General features: G+C 42.9%; 1 protein-coding gene across 11 annotated transcripts in view; it reads right to left on the reverse strand.

Moving 5' to 3' along the window:
- TIAM1 (TIAM Rac1 associated GEF 1) overlaps positions 1–24,810 on the reverse strand; it is a 485,833-nt gene that overhangs the window by 92,583 nt on the left and 368,440 nt on the right. For all 11 annotated transcript variants that reach the window (XM_054468477.2, XM_054468475.2, XM_054468478.2 and 8 more), the window contains 5 exons: positions 15,608–15,832; positions 13,255–13,440; positions 7,356–7,502; positions 3,248–3,322; positions 69–239 (listed from right to left, as the gene is read on the reverse strand). In XM_054468477.2, coding sequence (XP_054324452.1) covers positions 69–239; positions 3,248–3,322; positions 7,356–7,502; positions 13,255–13,440; positions 15,608–15,832 — 804 coding nt within the window. The remainder of the gene's footprint in view (positions 1–68; positions 240–3,247; positions 3,323–7,355; positions 7,503–13,254; positions 13,441–15,607; positions 15,833–24,810) is intronic.

A 24,810-nucleotide genomic window follows, 5' to 3' on the forward strand; every position in this document is an offset into this window, starting at 1 on the left:
TGTGCCTTAGAAGATTCCTACACCCTATTCTGCTCTTCTTGGAGAAACAACCCAAAGCAGCTGCATACCTTGCAAATCAGCTCCAGGGTGTCCCGTGCAGTGTCCCCTGGCTGGACGACCGTCAGGGCTGGCTGATTATTGGGCAGACAGAACCAGGATGGAGTGAAATACTCGTGGACCCAAATGTCGCAGTCAGGGTTGTGCTGGTGAACGTTAGGTAAGACCACTTCTTTCTCCCTCTATAACAAGAAATAAAGTTAGCAGGGCAGCAGCAGTGGAGCTCTGACAACCCTAGATCCCCAGACTGCACACAGGAATCACCGATACCCATGAAAACAGCCCAGGGCAGAAGTGGAGGCAGTGGTGGGAGGCAGGGGAACCCTTGGAGAGAGAGAAACTACTGAGAAAGCAGATTTATGGTGCAATGGGGAGATTTCAAACTTCAGCTGTGAGGCAGGCTTCACACCTGGCCCACAGCATCCATAGGTGATCATGGCATGAGTCAGTGGGCATCAAAATTTGGAAGAAAAGAAAGAAAGAGAGAGAGAGAGAGAGATAGGGAAGGAAGGAGGGAAGGAAGGAAGGAAGGAAAAGAAAAAGAAAGAAAGAACGAACGAATGAACGAACGAACGAAAGAAAGAAAGAAAGTCAGTCACCATTCAGCTCAGCTTTATGGTTCTTATTTCTTCCACAAACTCATTTCAAGTTTCAAGCAGGGAATTCCCACAGCAAGCACATCTGCCATGAGAACTTTACAGTTCAAAGCAATGATGAAGCCCCAATCATTTTTTTTTCAAAAACATAATGTTTTAGCACTACATATTTATATTTATAGACAGGATCATTTTTGTGCTCTCCTTCGACCTTCAGCACGACCCGGGGACAGAGACAATTCCATTTTCTGGAGGTCAAAGAACTTGACGGATAACATCATGGCACAATGTAGCAAAAACAAGCCTCCTTTGCTGCCATCACTGTATCCTCTCCATCACTCTGCCTGAGGACCAGGCAGTGGAATGAAGTTTGTGAATGTGGGAGAAGGGTCGGAAGTCCTCCTTTAGCAGCTGGGTTAAACCTAAGCAAGCTAAGCAGATGAAGCAGAGGATGTTCTTTAGATTGATACAATGTTACGTTCCTTACATTGATACAATGTTAGGAGCCCCGCGAAATAAGCAAGGAAAGAATGATGTTAGATTTCAGCAATGTAAACATAATATTGATGCTCAATACATGCTAAGTAATAGGCCTTCATTATTGATTTATAACCAGGCCACTAGTTGGTAAATATGTATCTACTGATGACCAAGAACAAGGCTGGTATCAGCAAATTACAAGAAGGAACAAATTTCCCAGTGAAGGCTGAGAGGTGGTAATATAACCTCCATTCAAAAGAAGAATGGAATCCAAGAATGGGGGAAACGTTTTCGTAAAAGCCATTAAACTAAATCCAACTGGGGAAGATAATTTCAGCCTCGCCTTTGAACAGAGTTGCTTTAGCAGATAAGTTGGACTCCAGGGAAGGAATTGTCAAAAAGCAATCAACATACCTAAATCTCATTAACTATAATTGGAATATCAAGACTCTGTTCCAGTGTGCCACATTAAATAAATGCTCCTTAGCACTGGATCAACCCAAGTTTTGCATCTAAACACTCTGAGAACAAGGCATTCTAGCCAGGATGTGGGAGAAAGAGGTATCTTGCAAAAATGGAAAACCAAAAATGCTACACAGAAATCCAATGGAAAAACTTTTGCAGTTTCCAAGTTCTGTGGTCTAGAGAAGATATCTCAGTATTAAATGTGGACTAATAATGGTATGCAGGATGAACTGGCCAACCTCAGAAACGACCAAGTGAACATCCAAAACTATGCTTGGGTTGCACATAGGCCCCAAAACTGAATTTCTTCAAATTTCATCAGAGACAGATGCTCAGACAGTGGCCATGGATGAGTATTTCCAAGGACAGTGGCCTTCATATCCAGGATAGTATCATTCATGAATAGTTCGGGTATGAAGGAAAGAAAAGGCCTTCCCATGGCCACTCTTCTCTCTTCCCCCTCCAACAGCAGAACTCCCCATGGCACTCTGGATGCTGAAGCTCAGCTCCATCTACAACATGGGGCTGAGCCACTGATTGACTGACACTACTTGGTTGCATGGCAACTGAGGGCTGAATTCTGTCATATTGATTCTGAGCCCGAGAACCAGAGGATCACACCAAGGTCACATTATCAACATCAGACCATCCCCCATCCCCCACACAAACAGGATCCCACTATCATTACTAAGGTCTTGGAAACGAGAGACGTCTATTTATTTAGAGGCTGAAAAAAGTGGCCAATTAAAAAAAAAAAACCAGTATTTTTATGAGCTTTCAATCAGAGCAGTTTGAAAGCCCCGGTTAAATCCAAGCACAAGGCTGAAGCAAGTCTGTGAATCTTTTTTTTTTTTTTTTTTTTTTTTTTGAGACAGAGTCTTGCTCTGTTGCCCAGGCTGGAGTGCAGTGGCTCCATCTCCGCTCACTGCAAGCTCTGCCTCCTGGGTTCACGCCATTCTGCTGCCTCAGCCTCCCGAGTAGCTGGGACTACAGGCGCCCAGCTAATTTTTTTTTTTTTTTTTTTTTTTTTGTATTTTTAGCAGAGACAGGGTTTCACCGTGTTAGCCAGGACGGTCTCGATCTCCTGACCTCGTGATCCACCGGCCTCGGCCTCCCAAAGTGCTGGGATTACAGGCATGAGTTACCACACCCGGTCGAATCTTTAACTGAATACTTGACTTGGGAGGCAAATGAGTTTTTGTTGTTTTTCATTTTTTAAAGAACACACTATCAGAACAGTTCTTTGAAACGAATGGGAGCAAAACAGCATGTGTGGGCGGAGAGGGAGGGTCGTAAGAACACACCTCTTGGGAAGAGAAGTTGTACATGGAAAGAAATTGGCAATGGCATAAAATATTCAGCTATTCAGAACCCACATTTCCTCTTACATTCTAGTTAGAAACTCACACATCAAATGGTAAGTATGGGAAATGTTATGTCAGCAGGAGAATGTTCCCTCTACCACTCAGTTTTAAATATAAAATGATTTTCCATCTCTTGTTGACTTATTACATAACTTTTAAAAACTGATCATTTCAGTTTTTAATATTGAGTTTACTTAATTTTAGTAGCTCAAGACAACACTGCACCATGTATATGTTGATGCACTTGCGGTACTTTTAGAAAAGAAAACACACGTTTATTTTTACCTTGCCATCTGGAACAATGTCATCAAATATTCCCTCTAAAGATTTCTTTACAGCTTCGGTTCCCTCTCCAAACACCTGCATATACAAAAGTACCATCTTAAAAAGGAATCTGGGCAACAGGGCAAACGAAACGTAGGAAGGGGGAAGGAAATGGGCATGGCTATGACAAAATCTTACACACGTGTTCAGATACTCCTACATCAAATCCCAAAGCAGGTACAATAATTTATGGGAGCAGACCTGGAAAAACACATCCCTCTATCTAGATCACTTTCCTACGTCTTTGACAGTTGGAAAAAAAAAGTTTGCTCTCAAATCTGGATAATTCATCTCTACTTTAAGAAAATAGGCTGGGCATGGTGGCTCATGCCTATAATCCCTAGCACTTTGGGAAGCTGAGGCGGGAGGACTGCTTGAGCCTACAAGTTTGAGACCAGCCTGGGCAATATAGTTAGATCTCATCTCTACAAAAAAAAAAAAAAAGAATTACATTAAATTAGCCAGGCATGGTGGTGGGCACCTGTAGTCCCAGCTACTCCTGAGGCTAAGGCAGGAGGATCACAAGATCACGTCACTGCACTACAATCTGGGCAATAGAGGGAGACCTTGTCTCAAAAAAAATAAAGAAAGACAATAGGCTAGGCGTGGTGGCTCATATCTGTAATCCTAGCACTTTGGGAGGCTGAGGCAGGAGGATTGCTCAAGCCCAGGAGTTTGAGACCAGTTTGCTCAACAGAGTGAGACCCTGTCTCTACAAAAAATTTGAAAATTAGCCATGCATAGTGGCATGCTCCTGTAGTCCCAGCTACTTGGGAAGCTGAGGTGGGAGGATCACTTGAGCCCTGGAGGTCAAGGTTGCAGTGAGCTGAGACCACACCACTGTACTCCAGCCTGGGCAACAGACTGAGAATTTGTCTCAGAAAAAAAAAAAAAAAGAAAAAGAAAAATACAAATACAAATAAAAGAAAAGAAACTAGCAAAAGCAATGAGCTAGATAAACTCACAATGAACATTTCTCCTATAGCCTCATATACCTGACCAGATACTTTTAAGTAAAACTCTGCTTGCTTTGTAATACTTTCTTAAGTAGAATGTGAGAATATTGCAGTTTTTTACCTCAACATGGCAACATAGGGGTTTTTTTAATTAAAAAATAGAAAATTGTCTCTTCCTTGAAATGTAATCAATCCTGCTAACTTAAAGATACCATGAAAATTAGAATAGGGTAACAATGCCACTAGGTAAGGAAACTCATGGACATAAGGAATTTTGTGATTATCCCTAAAACAAGAATGTAGTATCAGGATAACGTACACAATTAAGAAAAAGACTTTCCTCCATGCAAATAAAACATACAAAAACATACAATGTTTTTAACTTTTTTTCGGTAGAGAAAGGTTGTTGCTATGTTGCCCAGGCTGGTCTCAAACTCCTGGCCTCAAAGAATCCTCCCATCTTGGCCTCCTAAAGTGCTAGGATTACAGGCATGAGCCACCACCCCTGGCCAAAAAAACAATTTTTGTCCATTTCAAATTATAGAATTAATGACTAAATTCCTACTGGTATGTTTATGGCTAAGCAAAAGGTTCTTAAAAACTCATACTTTTAGAAAAAATACAAGAATTGTTTCTAAGACATTACACTGTGCTTTGATTTTAGAAAAATGTTAAAACATTCTCTTGAATTCATTTAAATTCAGTCATATATTTCAGTAGAAATGGGCGGTAACATAACCTGGTGCCAATCAAGCAGAAGCACATGAACAAAGGGTTTTGCTAGAAAACAAGTCCAAACTGTGAAGTCCAGACGCAGTGGGCTGAGCCATCTCTCGGGGCAGAAGATACATACACAATGACACCACCAACTCCCAAAAGAAGAAGAGAAATGGGCCGGGCACGGTGGCTCATGCCTATAATCCCAGCACTTTGGGAGGCCGAAGCAGGCAGATCACAGGGTCAGGAGTTCGAGACCATCCTGACCAACACAAAAGTTAGCTGGGCGTGGTGGCGGGCGCCTGTAATCCCAGCTACTCAGGAGGCTGAGACAAGAGAATCGCTTGAACCCAGGAGACGGAGATTGCAGTGAGCTGAGATCCCGCCATTGCACTCCAGCATGGGGCAATAGAGTGAGACTCTGTCTCAAAAAAGAAGAGAAATGCTGATCATTCATGTCCTCCTTTTGCAGGTTTTAACTGAGAACCATCAAGTCTCTTATGTGATTTTTCTGATGAAATGTTGACTTTTCTCCACAGTTTTTTCTTTAGATTTACATAAAAGTAAAACACATGGAAGCAAGCTCAATGAGCTACTCTCCCCAAAGATCACAGGACAAACTGCGAAACTGCTTCAGTCTCACACTCACTTAGCATTTGCCCATCTGCTCTCTGCAGGTTCTATCAAGGATAGGGAAATGCCACATTAAAACAGTGAGTATCAGCCAGGCACGGTGGCCCACGTCTATAATCCCAGCACTTTGGGAGGCCAAAGTGGGCAGATTACTTGAGGTCAGGAGTTCGAGACCAGCCTGGCCAACATGGTGAAACCCCATCTCTACTAAAAATATAAAAATAATAAGCTATTAGCTGCACGTGGTGGTGAGTGCCTGTAATCCCAGTTACTCAGGAGGCTGAGGCAGGAGAATCACTTGAACTGGGAGGCAGAGGGTGCAGTGAGCCGAGATTGCACCACTGCACTCCATCCTGGGTGACAGAGTGAGACTCCATCACAAACAAAACAAAACAAAACAAAACAAAAAAAACCAATGAGTATCACAGTCAGCTAAGGGACTCAGTGCATCAGCTTTCAGGACTAATCTCTTTTCTAAAATTCATTTCTTAAGTAAATTAATGGCTGGAACTGTCAGAGCAAACAAGGAGAGATCATTCTATCAAGTCAGTCGATGACGTCTTCTCACTTTGCATAAGGGCACGGGGTGAAGAGGTCAAACTAGCAGTCTTAGTCATGACCTCCAAAATGCTGAAGGCCTGACTTTCCAGCCACTGCAGCCCACAAACTGGACATTCTTCTTCTGAAAGACTACAGATGCTCATGTTCCTTTAGTCCCTGAAATCTAAACAAGCAGTTCTGGAGCTACTCATTTCTCAAAGCCGAAGGACAACAAAGACAATAACAACAGAGAGTGAGCTTCACGGAAGTAACCCCAGCAGGAGACTGGCCTTGGCGAGTGAAGAAGTCAAATTAATGGGCAAGAACTGGATGGCTGTACATGGTCAGCGGACACCTGTCATGGCACCAGGCTATGTTGCGCCCTCAGACATACCGAGATCCCGTTCCAGCCCCTGGACCTGAGCAGAAGGGGGCTGTGGCAGTGGGCGAGCTCTCTCAGATTCCTGGCTCCTCATGCCAGTAGGCAGAGGATCTGCCCATTTAATGTCAGCTCCAAAAAGTCAAGGGCAGAGAATAATCAGAATTCCCTGGAGGCTGCCTTTCATCCAGTGCCAGAGGAAGCTTAAAAAGACCCTGCATGGCCGGGCACAGTGGCTCATGCCTGTAATCCCAGCACTTGGGGAGGCTGAGGCGGGTGGATCATGAGGGTCAGGAGTTCAAGACCAGCCTGGCCAATATGGTGAAACCCCGTCTCTACTAAAAACACAAAAATTAGCCAGGCGTGGTGGCGGGCACCTGTAGTCCCAGCTACTCGGGAGGCTGAGGCAGAAGAATCACTTGAACCAGGGAGGTGGAGGTTGCAGTCAGGCAAGATCATGCCACTGCACTCCAGCCTGGTGACAGAGTGAGACTCTGTCTCCAAAAAAAAAAAGACTGCACAGGTGCCCAGTTGGCTTCATTGCAGAGCCCTGCTTTTTCCTGAAGACTCAGGATGAATTGTGCACTTTGAGTAGGTCTGTAATTAATGAGGGTTTGGAAAGGATGTACGTGGGAAACTGCAGCTTGGTGATAGACTAATAGCAGAGTTCAATGTTATGGGTATGCATTATCTATTAAAAGTGTCTAGCACAGCTAGCTTCTTTGTGCCAACTAGTTGATTTTATATAACACTAAGCCTCACTAAAGAAACACACACATCACAAATCGAGGTGGCCACAGAAGCGATCTGTGCGGGCTCGCTTTTCATCTGCTCCAGAACCTACCTGATTGATGCTTGGGCGTCCCTGCTTCTTTTTGGAGGTAGTATCCAGACCCCACAGAGAAGAAAACCTGCTCCTTCGCTTGCTCGCGGATCTGGACATGGCCTGAGTACGTCTTCTCACTCCAGTTTCACCAGTGCGTGCTGCCACCTGAGGATGACAAGGACAAGTAGCCACGAGGGAGATGTGTCAGGACCACCCACTTGTGCCTTGAGGTCCCCGTAAGTCCCACTCTTCAAAAAACCCTCCTCCATCAATGCCAGCCAACCCTGACCCCAATGCCCGAAGTATTCAATCCGTGACCCAGACATATTGGGACTTCGAGAGCCCTTCATGGATTCAGAATGGAAATGAAAAGTTGGCAAATTCAAGCCTTGTTTGAAATCATCAGCAAAAATACATAATATAAGAATAAAATATATATTCTGTTTCCAAAAATGACATGTCCTTCTGGTCACAGCCTTGAACTACAGCAAGGGAAATGAGCCAGGCTCTCTCTCCAAATGCTACAGAGCTGTTTCTGCATTCTATTGAAAAATGGTGCTCAAGCGTCAGCAACAATAGTGGAAAAACAACAGATTTTGGTTCCTGGGTTTCCAGGTTAAATCTAAAATTACCAATCTCTACTATTTTGTTTTCTTAGGATATATAAAATCACGTTTTAAAATCAGACAAGTGATCATTGGCCCCCAATATCTATTCTCTATTCCATCTTAGTCAGAAAAATCTCAAATGTAGGCAATGTGCGGTGGCTCATGCATGTAATCCCAGCACTTTAGGAGGCAGATGCAGGCAGATCACCTGAGGTCAGGGGTTCGAGACCAGCCTGGCCAACATAGTGAAACCCTGTCTTTACTAAAAAATACAAAAATCAGCTGGGCACAGTGACAGGCACCTATAATCCTAGCTACTTGGGAAGTCGAGACAGGAGAATTGCTTGAACCCAGGAGGTGGAGGTTGCAGTGAGCTGAGATCACACCACTGCACTCTAGCCTCGGTGACAGAGCGAGACTCTTTCTTAAAAAAAAAAAAAAAAAAAAAAAAAAAGTGAGGAGCGGGTGGGTGGGGAATCTCAAATGTAAGTGAGCATGCAGCCACTAAGTCCAAGACAACTTATTCTCCTTGCAGTAGGGCATGGATTGGGCTTAAGTTCTGGTCAATGGCATATAAGCAAAAAAACTATTTGCAACTTCCAGGAACTGTGCTCAATGCGAGGGGGCTTTCTGTTATCCTTTCCGCTATCCTATCTGTTTTCTTTTTCCTGATAAAAGGAAGCTCTGTGTTGTGGTCTAGGATGTCCCTACCTAAGCCTTTTCAAGGATGGCAGAATAACAAGACAAAAGGGACCGGGCTCACTGAAGATGAAGGCACCTTACCAGACTTGCATCACTTACATGTCCTATGTTTAGGTAAATGGGAAAGAAAATTTGTATTTTTTTGTTAAACAAAAGCTAAACTCTGTCGAGGTATTACAATGTGCCAGCAACCCAGAGAAGCACTTCTTTTTTTTTTTTTGAGATGGAGTCTCGCTCTGTCACCCAGGCTGGAGTCCAGTGGTGTGATCCCAGAGAAGCATTTCACAAGGGAACACCCTAAATGTAAATCTGTCACCAGGATAATTGCTCAAGTAGAATCTCCACAAGGACTCCAGAAAGTCCTCCCAGGTAAAACATTCAAGCTTGAACTTTATCCTACAGGTGGCAAGCAAAGTCCCAGGAACTTAAGGGAACTTTTGCCAGAAGGTCTCCATGGGCCACCCACAGGCTCGCCTTTCAAAAAAGGGAGTGGCAGGAGGAACAGCGAGTCAGACTTGAAATGAAACTTCTCCACCCACTCTTTTGTTGCCAGAAGTGAATGTCTTGGAACCTACTTGTAGATTCCCACACAGGCAACTCCCGATGTGACAGATGCCAATTGGCAGCAATGCAGGGGATGAGGCACTATTGGTAACATGAGGGGCCTCCCCAGCAGTCAGCATGTTGGTTGGAAGGCATGCCTGTCTTGGGGCTTCAGTATTGACAATGTAAACACCGCAGAAGCCCCATGGGTGGCAGGGGACCCTACGTACATTAAAAACAGGAATCAAAACAGTTTCTCTACAAGGGTATTAGAGGGAAGGTTTTTGGACCCAAACTAAAATAGGAAGATGAGGGAGCTGAGAGGTCTTGCATTTTGCATTTTCTCAGCTTAGCACGTTAAAAAAAAAAAAAAAAAAAAACCCAGATCAGGGCATAGAAAAATGTGGTATCCAAGACACTGGTGGGAATTTTCATGAGAAAGGTCTTAATCTAAGATTACACTGGAGGTGTCACAGGGAACAAAATCACAAGACAAACACACTGTAAAATATGTAAAAATTTTCTCTTCTCTATTTTCATCACTTTCTCAGTTAAAGGTATACAAAGGTTGTAAAAGGAATAAATTATAACATGCAGACATGCATATGCTCATATGACTATGTCAACACTGAATAAATGGTGTTAAAAAATTTTAAATTCTAGAGGAAAAAAATGTCCATTTGGCCTCACAGTCATATAGTCATTTTATAAATAAATCCAGTCATTAATAGTGACACATACATAGAGGAAGCTGTATAAATACGTCGACATATATTACCGTTTGCTTTCTTCATACACACAGCAATACCTGTACTTACCGTGTCTAGTTAATTGTTTACTTATTTCTTACCTTTCTCTTCCACAAGAATATAAGCTTCAAGAGGACAGGATCTCTGTGCTGTTCACTATAGTCCTAATTACAAGGATAAAACTGACGGATGCCAGGCACTTACATATATTTGTTGCTTGAACAAATAAATACATAAATACCACAAAGCAAAAGCATATCCTATATAACATGGTGACAACAATGGGTGCAGCACACCAACATGGCACATGTACACATATGTAACAAACCTGCACGTTGTGCACATCTACCCTAGAACTTAAAGTATAATTTAAAAAAAAGAAAGAAAAAAGAAAACTCTTCAGTTTACAATTTCCGGACAAAGACAGCATGAAAGAGAAATTCATACACCCATAAATATTCTCAGTTATCAGCTGACTAGTTAGTTTAGCCTGTTTAACAAACACTTTACTTAAGTTTCTTATAAGCAGTATTCTAAATTGCTTGGGGCTTTGTACACTGCAAAAGTAACCACTATCCCCAAGACAATAATGACTCAAAATGAGCAAAGGGATTTAGAAAAAGGGCTGGCAGAAGAACTGCTGGACCAGAGCTCAAGAGTTTCTCAATGATCTTTGCCCAGACAATGCCTCCCTTTGTGGCCTGAACCTGATTACTCTATCATTCTGCTCATCTGTGCAAACAAGAACAATGATAACCTTCTTTCAAAGAGTACAGCGAGGACCCTTCAGTTAATTACTGCAAATCACTCAGCATTATGGGAAGCTTTCTCAGTGAATGCTACTTCAATTGTAGCTCCCCAATCTATCCAGCCCTGTTACCCTCACACCTCCTCCTTCCTCCTCCCCCACTAAAAAGAAGAAAAAAAATTTCTGGACAAAGACTAAATTGAAGAATGTTTCAACCCCAAGGAGAAAAAAAATCCCAGGGGTCAAATGACAAGGAGAGGAGCGAAAGAAAATAAGAGTGCCTAATAAATCAGACTGCAAAATTCCCTGCCCAGGATCTTCCACAGGAGCTAAAGCAACAAATAGGAACAGACACCCAACAGGCTCGCCTGACTTGTTCTGGCTGAAATGAAACCCCTCATAGAAAAGAGAAGTTGCAGGAACATATTGAAACACCCAGGCTTGTATCACTGACAAAGTGAGCAAAAACCCAAGAAAGGAACAGAGAGTTGAACATGTGGACTTCAATGTTCTTTAAAACCACTGACCAAAACACTTCAGAGTAACTAACTCTCTCATCCCCATCTTCAGCTGGCCAAATTTTAATAGCCTGCCCCCCTGAAAGAAAAGTACACACACATCACAGACATTGAGACGAAGGAAATTAGAGGGTCCGAAGATGAATTATGGAAGAGTAAAACAGTAACCTTCTCAGGGAGCCTGCGCCCAGTGGCTTTGAAGAAAATAATGAAAGCATAAAAGTTTTAGGAAGAAAGCAAAATTATTTTTTCCAAAATCTAGCAAGGTACAGTAGGAGGAGGGAGCCACTTCGATGCTCAGGGTTTGGTATTAATACAGATGGTCACAAGTTCCCTTCATAAAAATGCGTCCTCAATGGATGATATTCTGACAAGGAGATAAAGGAGAATTTCTATCCTAGTTTTTTTGTTTTTGTTTTGCAGAATAGGTGAACTGAGATTTGGCTAAGTTAAAAACTGGTGTCCGGGTCTCCGAGAAATAGATCTGGAGTCAAAAACTGAAAACCTTTTGTAAGTTTATTCAACACAGCACTTTGTCCCACCACTACTGAAAAAACAGGATTTAAGAGCTGTATGGGAGAACAAGAGCTGAGCTGTAATTAGCAGAACAAATCAGGATGCCAGTTTTAATAACTCCAGAAATTGGTTTAAGGCTTCTTTAAAAATGTAAATCTACCCCTAATTATCTGAATGATGATGCTAATCTATTTATAAAGAATACAAACGCCTCTGACTGAATTATAGCTCTGAATGCAATTGAAGGGCACAGCTGACAAAGCAAGAGAAGAACAACACAGCTAAGGTTTTACAAAGCAGTTTCTGGAACCTGAGACTTAACATTTAATTCCCTAGCAAATGTGCTAAGGTGCAGTACATTCTAAGTGGGTGTCGACTTGGATAGACTAAAACCATGTTACTCATACAGCAATTTTTGAGAAGGAGCCAAAAGTACACAAAGCTGCTCGCAATTTAGCAAGTACATGAAATTACAGATTATAAACACAAAACACAACTACACAATCTGCCGCCCTAGAGGTCAGATGGAAATTCCCTTCCTCAAGCAATGCATATATGTTCAGCTGGCGAATCACAGAGTTCTTTGCCTTGCTCTAATGCATCGGGTATTCGTGGTCATCAAAACAATGGTAAAAATAAAGTGAAATGGAGAGCTCCAAAGAGATCTGTGTTCCTTATATGGTGTATGTGTGTACGAGTGATTGAGTGAGAGAAAGAAACAGAATGAGAATGCATATATACATATATATATACACACATATATATATACACATATATATACACATATATATACATATATACACACATATATACATATATACACACACACACACACATATATATATATATATAATTTTTTTTTTTTTTGAGACAGAGTCTCACTTTGTCACCCAGGCTGGAGTGCAGTGGTGCGATCTTGGCTCACTGTGACAACCTCCTCCTAGGTTCAAGCGATTCTCAGGCTTCAGCCTCCTGAGTAGCTGGGATTACAGGTGTACGCCACCACACCCAGGTAATTTTTGTACATTTAATAGAGACAGGGTTTCACCATGTTGGCCAGGCTGGTCTTGAACTCCTGACCTCAGGTGATCCACCTGCGTCGGCCTCCCAAAGTGCTGGGATTACAGGCATGAGTCACTGCGCCCAGCCTGAGAATGCATTGATGTATGAGAGTGAGCACTCCACTCACCATTCCCACAAAGTTTATATAAAAAATATGTATTTGGGTTCCAAACATGACACTGCCTAAAGACAACAAGAGCTATCAAAAAATACTACACGTGAACAACGCTGAAGATGGTACCTTTCATATTTTCTTTGCACAATAGCTTAGGCTTCCCCATCAAGAGATGCTTAAGTAATATATTTCAGGCAGGTTTAAATGGAAATTTGCATCCACTGCAAAGGGAGGGCATTTCAGAAATCCACATACAGCAGGAAGCTCGAAAAACACTTAGGAAACTCTTGTCAAGTCCTGCTCAGGATTAAGCGTCAAGCTTAATGTTTTTCAAAAATTCATTAGCTTCTACTCACCAGGGCATGAAACGACGATACGGAAAAGATTCCAAGGCGGCCCATGGCCACTTTCGTTGGTCGACTTGCAAAAGCAAGAAGCCTTTTGGGGTTTGGCAGCTCCCCACCCTGAAGGCTGGCTAAATAACAGCGGAAACGAAACAGGTCCATTTGGAACTGCTCGAGATTTTGCTCCCAGACAAAGATCTATGGTAGTGAAAACACGGGAAAAGAAAAAGTGAGAAAATGGGAAACAAATGCTAATATCTTTATCCTATACAGATCTACATGTTGTAAAGGCATTCATTATAATCCTAAGGAATAAACAACAGGTACCTAAGTTTCTTAGTTACTTATGTTTCTCTGCAAAGATCTATAGCCATAAATTCAGCATCATAAATAGAAAGTGACAAGTTCCTCTGTTCCCTCCTATCTTGGAGTTCATACTGGGGGCATGATAGGTCTATCAACTCCAAGATCTGGGCCACAAACTCTAGACTCAAGAAGTAAAAATGTAGCGATTTCCATCACCAAAGAACTACATGACTTAACAAGAGGTAGGTTTTCATACAAAGAAAAGTGAGACGAATGAAAGGCTAGAAGCAATCGACCAAGTGCTTTTGGGAAGAGGGGGGTAGCCCGGAACACAGGGTGGAAGTGGAACACAAGATCGTGGAGACCTAGACTCTGGAATACAAAGTTCCAACTGTAGCATGTCTCTGAGACATTCCCTCACTTTTCAAAGTGGCAAAATAATATCTACCTCCTTAGGCTACTGGGATGTTTGAAAAAGATAATACAAGCATAAGTACAAGGTCTGGCATAGAGTGAAGGCTCAGTGATGCTGACAGTGGTACAGATAATGAGGAATGGTCGAAATCTTCCTTTTTGCTTCAACAAAATATACATCACTATACACATATATTCATAGCAGCACTGTTTGCAAAAGGTGGAAACAGCTTGAATGTCCATTAACAAATGGCCAATAAACAAACCGTGGTGTATACGTACAACAGAATACGATTCAGCCAGAACCCAGGAGTAAAGTGCTGATGTATGCTACCATGTGGATCCACCTCCAAAACATGAAGCTCAGGGAAGAAGCCAGACACAAAAGGCCACGTACTATGCAATTTCCATTCATATGAAATATCTAGAATAGGCAAATCCATGAAGACAGAGTGCTGGGGGCAGAGGGAGGCAACTGCTTCACAGGTACGGGGTTACCTTTTGGGGCAGATTAACACATTTCAGGGCTAGATGGGGGAGCGGTTGCACCACATGGTACACGTACTTGATGTTACTGAATTGTTCATGTTAAAATGGTTGATTTTACATTATGTGAATTTTGCCTCAATTTAAAAAAATACAATGTTAAGGTAACAAAGGGAAACCCCAGAGGGAGAGGAATGTGGAAGGCCCATGTCAATTGTTCAATGATTTAAATATCATTTATTCATGTAATTATTTCCTAAGCATTAGGACAAAGTGTCAAAGCACTACCAGATGGCTGTTACTGACAGCTGAATAGCAGGCAAAAATGTGCTTTGTTCATTTCACTAAATCTTTTTTCTTTAGCATGAAATATACTCATGCACATATAAAGCAATTATATATCTAGATCTAGATAGATAGATATATATATCTCTATATATATATCTATCTATCTAGATCTAGATATATATAGAGAGAGTCTTGCTCTGTCACCCAGGCTGGAGTGCAATGGCACAATCTTGGCCCACCGCAGCCTCCGCCTCCCAGGCTCAGGCAATCCTCTCCTCTTGGCCTCCTGAGACTACAAGTGTGGCTAATTTTTGTATTTTTTGTGTAGAGATAGGGTTTTGCCATGTTGGCCAGGCTGGTCTTGAACTCCTGGGCTCAAGCAAATATGCCCACCTCAGCCTCTCAAAGTGCTGGGATTACAGGCATGAGCCACCACACCCGGCCAGATATATTTTTCCAATGTACGTTACCTTTTCCAAATTAAGAATTCAAAATTTACTGAGGAGTCAGAAATGAGTCCCCACTATAAGAGAACTCCAAGTCAGTCTGATAACATGGGAAATGAAATTGCAAACTTTCTAATTACACAGATCCCCTAGAACAGCACATCATTGATGGGGGCCAGGGCTCCTCTATTGGGTTTCTGTCTTTCATTCAATGTAATATCGTTCCATTTAGCTGTTAACAATCAGCTATGAACAAAGGGTGAAGAACACTGACAGTCACAATAAAGAACTTAGCATCCCGGATGACAGGCTGTCGAGGAGATATCCGATGATGTTTCACGATTTCAAAACAACAACAACAACAAAAAAAACCCTTTTAGAGACCTAACAATTTTGTCCGGATCTAAACATGGAAGAACGATTACCTGATCTAATATTGTTTTCTTTTTCTTTGAGTCAGTGACTGAAGACAGCTGCATTTCACCCATTTTCTTCATCTTTTCATCCATGTCAATCTTCTGTTCCAGTTTTTTGATCTCTGATTTCAGGAGTCGGAGCGTGTCTTCCTTGTGGTGGTGCCTCGCGACTGCAGTGGCGCAGGCAGAGTGGATGGCGGTGATCCAGTTTTCAAGCTCCGTCTGGCTAGTGGTCTGTACCAGGAAGAAGGGGCAGAAGAAAAAGGCACCTCTTAGGAACTTAAGAGAAATGAACCGGAGCATTTCCAGAGAAGCAATGCCTGGGAGTCGAGGTGACACATCTAGACACCCATGGATAAGGCTAACCTGATCCCCTCTTCCTTCAGGAAATCAGTAACAAAAAGTGAGTCTCAGGTCAGATGCCCACTCTCCCCTCCTCCCTTTCAAGGGCTGTCCTGAATGAAGCCACCATGTCTGCTCACTCAGTGTACTTACTGAACTCACTTGTGAAAGTGATACTCCTAACACAGACAACTTGGTGTCTACTCACTAGGGTTGCTGTGAAGCAAAGGTCAGTTTCCAGATAGGATCGGTCAGTTACAGGACATGAGTGGGGCTGAGGGACATTACTGACATAGGAAGCTACAACAGCCCTGCCCCTCGTGAACCACTGCAACCCAAATCCAAAGATCCTATCCTGGTGCTAAGCAGCAAGACAGAACTAGGGTTGGGGAAGTGGTCAGGTAGCCAGAAGAAATACTGTCTTTGGGGGCTCCACAGGAACCTCTAAGAATTGCAGCTGCCCAACAACACTCCATGTGCTAAAAGTGGCCTGTTTGAGAAGGGCATTAAGAAAATGGTGAGTGACACCCACCAGTAGTGACCTACGTGGAACTGGTGTGACTTGGTGTTCTGAAAGGCAAAAGTCAGAATAGTTTTGAAGAGACAGCACATGTGTGATAACTCGCTATTAATAATTCTTTAGGAATTCAATCAATGAGTTTTTACAAGTGAAGAGATACTGGACTTTTCCAGATATTCTCTTAAGCCCAGAGAGGTGAAACAAATGCTCAGAAGTTAGCCCATCTCAAGAAATAGTCTATTCAGCCACTACAATACTAAAGAAACTACTAAAATCATTTTTCATGCACAAAAACACTTCATTGTTTTTTCTCCTTTGAAGCACCTTCTTAGTTTTCTAACTCATTTGAGTGATGGCTTGTATGCAAAATTCTGGTTGGTTTTTTTTCTTCCCCCCCTTTTTTTTGAGACAGGGTCTTGCTCTGTTGCCCAGGCTGGAGTGCAGTGGTGCGATCTTGGCTCACTGCAGTCTCTGCCTCCCAGGTCCAAGCAATTCTCGTGCCTCAGCCTCCCAAGTAGCTGGGACTACAGGCGTGTGCCACCATGCCCGGCTAAGTTTTATATTTTTAGTAGAGACAGGGTTTCACCATGTTGCCTAGGCTGGTCTCGAACTCCTGACCTCAAGTGATCCACCCACCTCGGCCTCCCAAAGTGCTGGGATTACAGATGTGACCCACCTTGCCTAGCCACTTGTAAACAACATTCTATTAACAGGAACCCACCAGCACATGACTCTGTGCTGGCTGGTGGCTGGAATTTAAGTCAAGATAGTACTTCATTATTTCTGAATCTCATCAGTTTTGTATTCCACAGAAGAAACAGCATCAAATATTAAAAATGGTGTCAGCCAACAAAGTCACCTCCCACTGGGCAAACCTATCTGGTCCAGCAGTTGTTATGTGGATAACAAATATTTTGCCTGTGGATAAAGAAGATTTCAATATGCTAGACAATCTGAAGAAGAAACAGCAGAAGTACCACCTGACAAAGCAAATGGAATCACTTTGTAAAGACTGAGTGGGAGGAGGAGAGGCGATAAAGACACTGGAAACCACAGGTGAGGACTTGCAGATTGAGAAACTTAGGGGGAAAAAAATGCATGTCTATTTATGAGATTAAATTTGCTTCACTTTATTTTATAGTTATCTCCTCTTTGCAGGTCATTATCTTATAGTTTGTCCTTATATATCACCCTGAAGTTCCACTAGAAAAAGAGAGGCCCTCCTGCATCTAATGAGAGCACCAAGCTTGCTCCTGCTGGTGTACTGTACAAAGCTTGATCATTGGATCTCCCAGTGCCTCACAATAAATGGGTATCTCGTTAGGTGGGGTTATACCCCCAGCCCTTTTTTTTTTTTTTTTTTTTTTTTTTTTTTGAGATGGAGTCTGTCTGTTACCCGGCTGGAGTGCAGTGGCACGATCTCAGTTCACTGCAACCTCCGCCTCCCGAGTTCAAGTGATTCTCCTGCCTCAGCCTCCCGAGTAGCTGGGACTACAGGCGTGCGCCACCACGCCCAGTTAATTTTTGTATTTTTTTTTTTTTTTTAGTAGAGATGGGGTTTCACCACGTTGGCCAGGATGGTCTCGATCTCTTGACCTCGTGATCCTCCCGCCTCAGCCTCCCAAAGTGCTAGGATTACAGGTGTGAGCCACCATGCCCGGACTCCTTTTTTTTTAAGAAAAAAAAAGGAGGAGAAATAATCTGATAAGGATTTTTCCTTAAAAAAAAAAAAAAAAAGGAAGAAAAAAAAACTTCCAAGATGAAAATACCCAGTGTTGGCAAAGATATGGAGTAACCAGAACTCCTATGCACTGCTGGCCACTGGCTGGAAAGTAAACTTGTACAACTGCTTTAGAAAGCTGTTGGATATTACCTACTAAAGTTGAATATATGCATACCCTGTGACCCAGAAAATGCACTCTGGGTATACACTCAAGACAAATGCATTCATATGCACACAAAAATATACACACAAGAACATGCCCAGCAGCAAATCATAGGTGAAACTGGACACCATCCAGATGCCACCAATAGGGGAATGGATGAATATGTGGGATAATCACACAATGAAATACTATACAGCAAGAATGAAGGACCTATAACTATAGATTAAGAAATTTTGCACACATCTTGTTGGGGAAGGAATCAGATGCACTGCAGTATATACTGCAGGATTCTATTTGTATAAAGTACTGTATCAGTCCATTCTCATGCTGCTAACGAAGACATATCCAAGACTGGGTAATTTATACAGGAAGGAAGTTTAATTGACTCACAGTTCAGCATGGCTGGGGAGGCCTCAGGAAACTTACAATCATGGCAGAAAGGGAAGCAAACACATCCTTCTTCTCATGGTGGCAGCGAGGGGTCAGAACAAAACAGGGGGGGAAAGCCCCTTATAAAACCATCAGATCTAGTGAGAACTCACTCGCTATCACAAGAACAGTATGGAGGTAACCGGCCCCATGATTCAATTACCTTCCAATGGGTCCCTCCCACGACAAGTGGGGATTATGGGAACTAAAATTCAAGATGAGATTTGGGTGGGGACACAGCCAAACCATATCAAGTACCAACACAGATAAACTAATATACACTATTAGAAGTCGAGAGGGCAGGTTTTTTTGGTGGGATGAGATGCAATGGGTAGAATCTGGTAAGAAGCACAGTAAGGTTTCTGGGGTGCTGGCCACCTTCTGTTTCTTCATCTGGGTGCTGGTTACATGGGTGTACGACAGGGGTGTGTTCAGTTTGTTAAACACCATCAAAATGTGCCTTTTCTGTGTGTACATTAAACTATCATAGAAAGTTTCAAAGAACATCCTTCCAAGGTATATTATCCTAATATTTGAGTATAATTTTTCTATAACTATGCTAAAAATATGATACCTCATATTCCAGTTTTCATTAAAAATTGTCCTTACAAAACTACAAAGGAAGTTCCAAAAAGCTTCACCCTTCTCCACCATTTATTTCTTTGTCCTCCCAAGTGCCTGGTAGTACCTGATAAAAAGCTGGTTCCTTGACCCAAAACACGCTTTCCATTTTGTTTGTATGGCTCAGTGGAAATGAGGAGCTTTTAGATTTTAGGGGACTTCGTGTCTTCACCCCCTTTTTTTTCTTTGAGACGGAGTCTTTCTCTGTCGCCCAGGCTGGAGTGCAGCAGCAGTATAATCTCAGCTCACTGCAACCTCCGCCTCCCGAGTTCAAGAGATTCTCCTGCCTCAGCCTCCTGAAGAGTTGGGATTACAGGCGCCTGCCACCATGCCCAGCTAATTTTTGTTCTTTTAGTAGAGATGGGGTTTCTCCATGTTGGCCAGGCTGGTCTTGAAATCCTGACCTCAGGCGATCCACCTGCCTCGGCCTCCCAAAGTGCTGGGATTACAAGCGTGAGCTACCGCGCCCAGCCATCTTCACCCATTTTTAAAGGATAATGTGTGGGCATCCATATGCAAACCCTGCAGAGGCACACGCAGCACCAAGGAGAGGCTATGGTTCCTGCACAAACACCTGGCAGGTGGAAGCTCAGGGGCGGTCCACATCCATCTCTTCAAGGCAAACCTCTCTCATCTCTGCCTCAGTTAGAACCTCCCAGCCCCTACCCTCACCCCTTAACTCATGGAGTAAGAAAAGGAAATACCTACAACGCTGACCTAATACCTGAGTAATGGATAGAAAGATCTGAAATTTCTGACAGCAAGCTCGGCTGAATATAATGTTATGAACTTAAGAATTTAAATAAAAATATTTATTCAGAAGGGACTCAGATGACCATTTTTCACAGATGGAGAAGAAAAAGCCCAGAAAAATTAGGAAGAACACAATCATTTACTATAAATCCCAATCTCCACCAACACTGTTCTTAAAAAAAAAAAGTTTTGGTTCTGTTTTTTTCTTGTTTAATATGACGTACTGATCCTGACCCCCAGCTCTTGTTAATTGCTCTGAAAGCCAGGCCTGAGGGTCACAAGCATTACCCATTCGACAATTATTATTATTTTTTAGACAGAATCTCACTCTGTTGCCGAGTCTGGAGTGCCTGGGCACGATCTCAGCTCACTGCCACCTCCGCCTCCTGGGTTCAAGTGGTCCTCCTGCCTCAGCCTTCCTAGTCCCTAGCTGGGACTACAGGCTACTAGGGAGCCACACACCCAGCTAGTTTTTTGTATTTTTAGTAGAGACAGGGTTTCACCATGTTGGCCAGTCTGGTCTTGAACTCCTGACCTCAAGTGATCCGCCCACCTCAGCCTCCCAAAGTGCTGGGATTACAGGCATACACCACCAAGCCCAGGTAATTTTTGTATTTTTAGTAGAGAGGGGTTTCACCGTGTTGGCCAGGGTGGTCCTAAACTCCTGACCTCAGGTGATCACCCTGCCTCGGCCTCCCAAAGTGCTGGGATTACAGGCATGGCCATTCAATATTTTGAGCTCTTCGCATTCTAGGAATATGGGAGAATAGAACTTTCTGTCCCCCTCTGAAGCCAGGCATGGCCATGGCACTTGGCTTTGGCCAGTAAAATGTGAGTAGAAGTGACGTCACTACTCAACAAAAGCCTGATTCGCCCCATTCTTGCCCCTCTGCCACAGTCACAGAGGCACTGTGTCAAGATAGAGCTTCTGTCTGCCTGGATCCATAAGAGTCTAGGATGAGTGCGGCTCTGGAGCCAGCCTCGATCATGCCAGGAAGGAGAAAGCATGTTAAGCCACTGAGATTTAAGTGCTCCTTACTTCAGCCTAATTCTATCCATCCTGACTGATCTACCAGCAAAGTAAGAATTCCATTGCAAAACAGGGGATGCCTCAAAAATAACGGAGTCTGTGTAGTGCACTTGGAACCCCAAGAAAGACCATAATCGGATATGTTCTGTGCAACAGCAGCCTTTTGCTCTCCTTATTTAATGAAAGTGGGTCTTCTTCCCCGTGAGGACCCCAGCCAAATTCAGCCAATAGCAACACAATCCATTCTGAGGTCAGAGAGTTCACGTTTGTCTTCCACTTAAGAAGTAAAAATGAAGGAAGCTGACCAAAGTTAAACACCCTTTGAATGGTGTATATTTAATTTTGGCAAAGCAGCTATCCTGGACTTATAAAGAAAGACAGTGGTTGCTAGGGGCCGGAGTGAAGGGGATATGGAATGTTGTTATGTAATGGGGACTGCGTTTAAGTTTTGCGTGATGAAAAAGAGTTATGGGCCGGGTGGAATGGTTCATGCCTGTAGTCCCAGCACTTTGGGAAGGCAAGGTGGGCAAATCACTTGAGGCCAGGAGTTCGAGACCAGCCTGAGCATGGTGAAACCCCGTCTCTACTAACAATACAAAAATTAGCTGGGCATGGTGGCACATACCTGTAGTCCTAGCTACTCAGGAGGCTGAGGCACAAGAATCGCTTGAACCCAGGAGGCGGAGGTCGTAGTGAGCTGAGATTACGCCACTGTACTCCAGCCTGGGCAACAGAGACTCCATTTCAAAAAAAAAAAAAAAGGTCTGGCGATGAATAATGGTGATAGTTGCACAACAGTGTAAATGTACTTAACGCCACTCAACTGTCCACTTAAAAATGGCTAGATGGTAAATTTTATGTGTGGTGTACCTCAATTTAAAAGAATAAATAATTATAAAATAAAAAGAGAAAAAGCATAACAATCCCCAAAACCTAGAGAAACATATATAGAAATGTGTGATGACAGCTGTATGAAACATTTAGCCATCAGCCCTTTTAACTATTAAGTATGCCTCAGCCCCCCAAACTTTTTAAAAACCTGTCAATGGCTGAAGGCAGTTCCATTAGAGAGAACTTTTGCTCCCACTCTAAATAAAACGACAGTCCCTACCATTCTCATCATGAAGCCAAATCAATTTCTCAGAAGGACAATTCAATAACTAAGCTTTTCTGCAAAGTTTGTCCCTTTGCAGTGGCACACAGGGAGCGATGTGTCCACAAGAGGAGACGAACTCTCTGTTGACTGCTTTCAAAAGCTAGTTGGGTGGAGAAAAGTCTTGCAATATTTCATGACCATTTACTGGCTTAACACCTCAACTGCTCACAGTGGACTCCTGACCTGACACAATTTTGTTCCTCAAGGTCTCTCCACGATTAAAATTCTGACATGCTAGAAAAAGCCATCCGAAGCCACTAACCTTGCCTCCCCTTCTTGAACCGGGCAAGGTTAGTTAGGGACATCAGATCCATGATGGGTCCCTTCGTCAGAATTCAGAGGCCAAGAAGGCAGGAAGGAGAGACCACCCAATGGTGCCCTCTCAACTTGCTAACCACAAATCACCTTCCATTAAACAAACAGCAGCAGGCAGGTAAAGAGAGAGTGAATGCTGTGATTCTTCCTTTGGCTTCTGGAGATGCTATAAATACTGTATACAGTTCAGTGAAGGGAATAAGCAAAGTTCTTGCCAATGGACAAATATAATCAGCAAAAAAATGCATTTTGCATAACAGCCCCTTTGAGTGCAGAGATAAGATGAAGCTCAGGGCTTCATTATGTATTTAAATAGATCCAGCTTCAATTATCCAACAGCATGGAGGACACTTGGTGATTTCAGATAATCAATGGTTTACGTAAGTGGCAGGAAAAGGGAAATTCATTTTAAACACGAGAAATACTAGGGAATATATGCCAAATCTAGGAAACTAAAATTTTAGATAATTCAAGTTTATAGAAGCACAAGAATAATTGTAAAGTAGGTCAAACGCTTTCATTTTAAAAGAAAAAAAAAAGAAAGTTACCATTTTTTAAGAGGCTAGATAGGAATAAAGCTCCAGTGTGAATTCTGAAAAGGCTTTTTTCTTGTTGATTCTATACTCATCATATTTTATTTACATAAGACTTATTTAAGCTATTATTTTTAATATCTGTAAACAGAACTTAAGGCCAGGCATGGTGGCTCATGCCTGTAATCCCAGTACTTTGGGAGGCTGAGGTCAGATCACTTGAGATCAGGAGTTCAAGACCATCCTGACCAACATGGTGAAAGTCCATCTCTACTAAAAATATAAAAATTAGCCAGGTGTGGTGGTGCAGGCCTGTAATCTAAGCTACTTGGGAGGCTGAGGCAGGAGAGTTGCTCGAACCTGGGAGGCAGAGGATGCAGTGAGCCAAGATGGCGCCACTGCACTCCAGCCTGGGCAACAAGAGCAAGACTCCGTCTCAAAAAAAAAAAGACGACTTTAAATTTGAGGTTTCCCTCCCCCACTGAAAATAGTGATATAATGGATCCCTCTCACCCTCACCCACGCCAGGTTCATTCTTTGGAGAAGAAGGGAAGCTCCGGACTCCAGGAAGACAGACACAAGGAAAACAGGGGCCGTGTGCTGCAAAGAGGCAAACAGATGGCAGCCTGCCTGATGGAGGGCAGTGGCAGGATTCATCTCTGGCAAAGCTCAGTCGCCTCCAAGAAAAGACTCAACAAATATCGTCAACCGGAGTCTCTCCACAAGGTCCTTACTATCTGTCCATGCTATGAAAGGTCCCAGTACTTCTAGTGTGCACAGATGATATAAAGCAGCTTTTTCGTATCTCACATGTAAATATGACCAGTCAAGGATCACCAGACATTTGCTGAAAGCCCCCAGCATGAAAGGCAGAGACTAAAGCACACAGGAGAAAATGTACTAGGAGAAAGGAGAAGCCATGCCTGAAACAGAGAAAGCTTCCCTAAAATCTACACAACCTTTGGAGATGCAAGGGAATCTAAAGCTATAAACAAGTGAATGAAAAGTACAGGTTACAATAAAAAGGAACAATGAGATTGAAAAGAGAGCAGGAGAAAGGAAGGGAGGAAGGGAAGGAGGAAGGGAGAGAGGAGGTGGGGAAGGAAGGAAGTAAGGAAGGGAGGGAGGGATGAAGGGAAGGAGAGAGAGAAAGCTTCTTTTAGGAACTAAAAAAAATAACCAAAATTAAAATGTCAATAGAAGGAAATCACTATGAAGGATCAGAACACCAGCAAGGTGCAGTGGCTTAAACCTGTAATCCCAGCACTTCGGGAGGCCGAGGCAGGTGGATCACTTGACCCCAGGAGTTCAAGACCAGCCTAGGCAACATGGCAAAACCCCGTCTCTACAAAAACCACAAAATTTAGCAAAGCATGGTGGTGTGCACCTGTCATCCCAGCTATTCGAGAGGCTGAGGTGAGAGAACCACCTGAGCCTTGGGAGGCTGAGGCTGCACTCCAGCCTGGGCAACAGAGTGAGACCCTGTCTCCAAAAAAAAAAAAAAAGAAAAGAAAAGAAATTGTGCTTGCTTTGGCAGCATATATGCTAAAAAAGGATCAGAACACCAGTGATAAGGAAATGATGTTAAAGAGAAAAAAGAAACTAAAACACAAACATGCTAATCAGA

This window comes from Pongo pygmaeus, chromosome 22 (assembly GCF_028885625.2).
Source record: "Pongo pygmaeus isolate AG05252 chromosome 22, NHGRI_mPonPyg2-v2.0_pri, whole genome shotgun sequence".
Classification (NCBI taxonomy): domain Eukaryota; kingdom Metazoa; phylum Chordata; class Mammalia; order Primates; family Hominidae; genus Pongo; species Pongo pygmaeus.